Source organism: Aplysia californica, unplaced genomic scaffold (genome assembly GCF_000002075.1).
Source record: "Aplysia californica isolate F4 #8 unplaced genomic scaffold, AplCal3.0 scaffold00495, whole genome shotgun sequence".
In the NCBI taxonomy this organism is placed as follows: domain Eukaryota; kingdom Metazoa; phylum Mollusca; class Gastropoda; order Aplysiida; family Aplysiidae; genus Aplysia; species Aplysia californica.
Window position 1 is genome coordinate 554,093 of NW_004797765.1, and position 2,561 is coordinate 556,653.

Sequence of the window (2,561 nt, forward strand, 5' to 3'; positions counted from 1 at the left end):
GAGAACGAGAGAGAGAGAGAGGGAGGGAGAAAGAGAGAAAAAGAGAGAGACAGAGAGAGACACAGAGAGAGAGAGAGAGAGAGGGAGAGAGAGAGAGAGAGAAAGAGAGAGCGTGTGGGGGATGCCGAGTATCAGAGAATGTTGGCTTTAAAGGAATAGCAAAAAGAAACGAAGTAAAATAGACAACTTATAAAAAACAGATTTTCATTTGTTACAAAAGTGAGTTACAGAGCACGTAGTATAATACTCACGTTTGGTGTGCTGATAATGACACTGGCTGCCCATGTAGAAGCCGAAGAATGAATCAAATCCTCTGTGAGTGGGTGTGTACTTTTTATTACAGAATCCCAAATGCCATCTGAAGATAGAAGAAGGGTAGAAGTAAACTTGCGACTTTTATTCAGGACTTGGTTATAAAATGCCCCTGACCCAATCTCTCCGGCTGGCGGCAGAGAGACGTCTATTTCTTCCCGGACACCCAAAAGGGTATACGCCGCGGATAAAAGAAGAAGAAAGAAGACTTATAAAATGCACACACAGGATCTCATCACGAATAAGACCTAACTGTGTTGCACGTGCCGTATAATGATCACTAAAACTAAACTAAAGTACAGCATCTCCACTCTCGGTGTGGTTACTTTTTGATAGCCTGTGACATTATGCATTAAGATGTTTTTGTTGCTCGTTTGAGTGTGCGTGGGAGAAGGTTTGAGTTTTACCAAGAACCTTGTACAAGATTTTGTCTCCATGAGTTTTGAGGGTATGTTGTTAACAGGTACACCGAATTTTGATAAAGTGACCATCCATAAAAACCAAACAAAAACAACAAAAAAACAACAACATACGCAAATGAGGGTCGTTGGATACATTTTCACTCTAATTATAAAAGAAAAAAACTAGACAGATCTTGCACTCGCTATTCTTCTTCTCTACATAGTCAGCCTGCGAATTGTCAGTTACGCCATTTTTTGGCTTGACCTACAAAAGTCCTCAAGCATAATAATAATATGACCCCCTGATGGGACTCAAACTATTCCTCTATTGCAGATATATGAGCATCTTCACCCCTATGGAAAACAGTGCCCCTTGTGGTTTATAAAAACACCTCTTCTAAAATTGCTCTAAAGTTCAAATCAATCATCAACATTTTTTCGAAACTCCGAGATCGAGGCGTTGATTAATTACATTGAAATCCCATTCTGAAAGTTTCATTGTTTTCTGACCATTTTATTTTGTCATAGTCAGGGCAAAGACTTATTGAATGCCCAACATAAGATAGATGGACAGACAGACAGAGAGGTACACGGACAGACAGACAGATATAATGAAAGAGAGAGAGAAAGAGAAGAGAAAGAAAGGGAGAGAGAGAGAGAGAGAGAGAGAGAGAGAGAGAGAGAGAGAGGATGAGAGAGAGAGAGAAGAAGAAGAAGAGAGCGATTGAGATAAAGAGAGAAAGAGTGAGAGAGAGAAAGAGAGAGAGAGAGAGAGAGAGAGAGAGAGAGAGAGAGAGAGAGAGAGAGAGAGAGAGAGCAAAGATGGGGACGTAGGTGAGAAGACGAAGAAAGGTGAGGGAACTCAGAGCCAGTGCGGGATGTAAAGAGCTAAAATTGGAAGGTGGGCCTCGGGCCTCTCGACTTAAGCACAGAATAAGGAGAAGGGTGAAAAAGTGCAACAAACTTGGCGAAACTGGATCATCCGACATATTGACTATCCCATTAACCAGAGGCAAATCGTCAGCGGATATGATAGTTTACCGAGTGTCCGGAGATCGAGAAATTACTCAGACCGGTACAAAAAGAAACAGCGAAATAAAATTGTGACTTTTTCTAATACCAACAGAGTTGATTTAAATCGAGATTTTTAGCTGCCTCATTCAAAATCCGCAGCGTAATGATTCTTATGAAATTATAAATTCTAGTTTTCCCCCGCAGCGGACTAACACTGACAGCTTTTGCTGGATTCAAAACCACTAATGATGATGCTAATGTAACGGGTGGCTGCTTTCAGTTTGTTTTTCTTGCGCGGGTGGTTAGTAAGCACTCTGGCGTGGTTTGCCCCTCGTGTGTCGTTTCTGCATCTCTTTAGTCTTCACCTATTCCATGTGAAATTTATATGTGACCGTTATTGTTTGGCCGGCTTAAATTACCACCAGCACACAACAGCAGTCGCAGCAGTAGTAACAGCTAAAACAAGCACTGAAACAAGAACAAAAGCAGCAATAATAACAGCATAAACATGATATTTCTACTTAGAGAAACGTTTGGTGTGGTTGGTTGGCGTGTGCTCGGGGGTGGTTTGTTCCTTCTTTCCTATCAAACGTCTAGCTTCCTGATCTCATCTCCTTCTTTTCTTGTGTGTTTTTTACTCTTTTATAATGCCTCCCAGCTTCGTCATAATTTGTTTGACCTTCTTGTGTTGCAATTGCCGTAAAACTCTTGCTGATACTAAAAGACGTTGGGTGTTACACACAGCCCTCTCTGTCCGGTATCCCTGCGTCTGCGCGTGAGCAGAGTGAGTTTAGTATGGTGGAAACTGTTAAACACATGAAGTGAAGAGTCAGT

General features: G+C 41.5%; 1 protein-coding gene across 1 annotated transcript in view; it reads right to left on the bottom strand.

Annotated features, from left to right (window-relative positions):
• LOC101848458 (arylsulfatase B) overlaps positions 1-2,561 on the bottom strand; it is a gene marked incomplete in the record, with an annotated part of 27,320 nt that overhangs the window by 15,885 nt on the left and 8,874 nt on the right. The window contains 1 exon segment of the mRNA XM_013086719.2: positions 252-358. Within this exon segment, the coding sequence (XP_012942173.1) occupies positions 252-358 (107 nt within the window).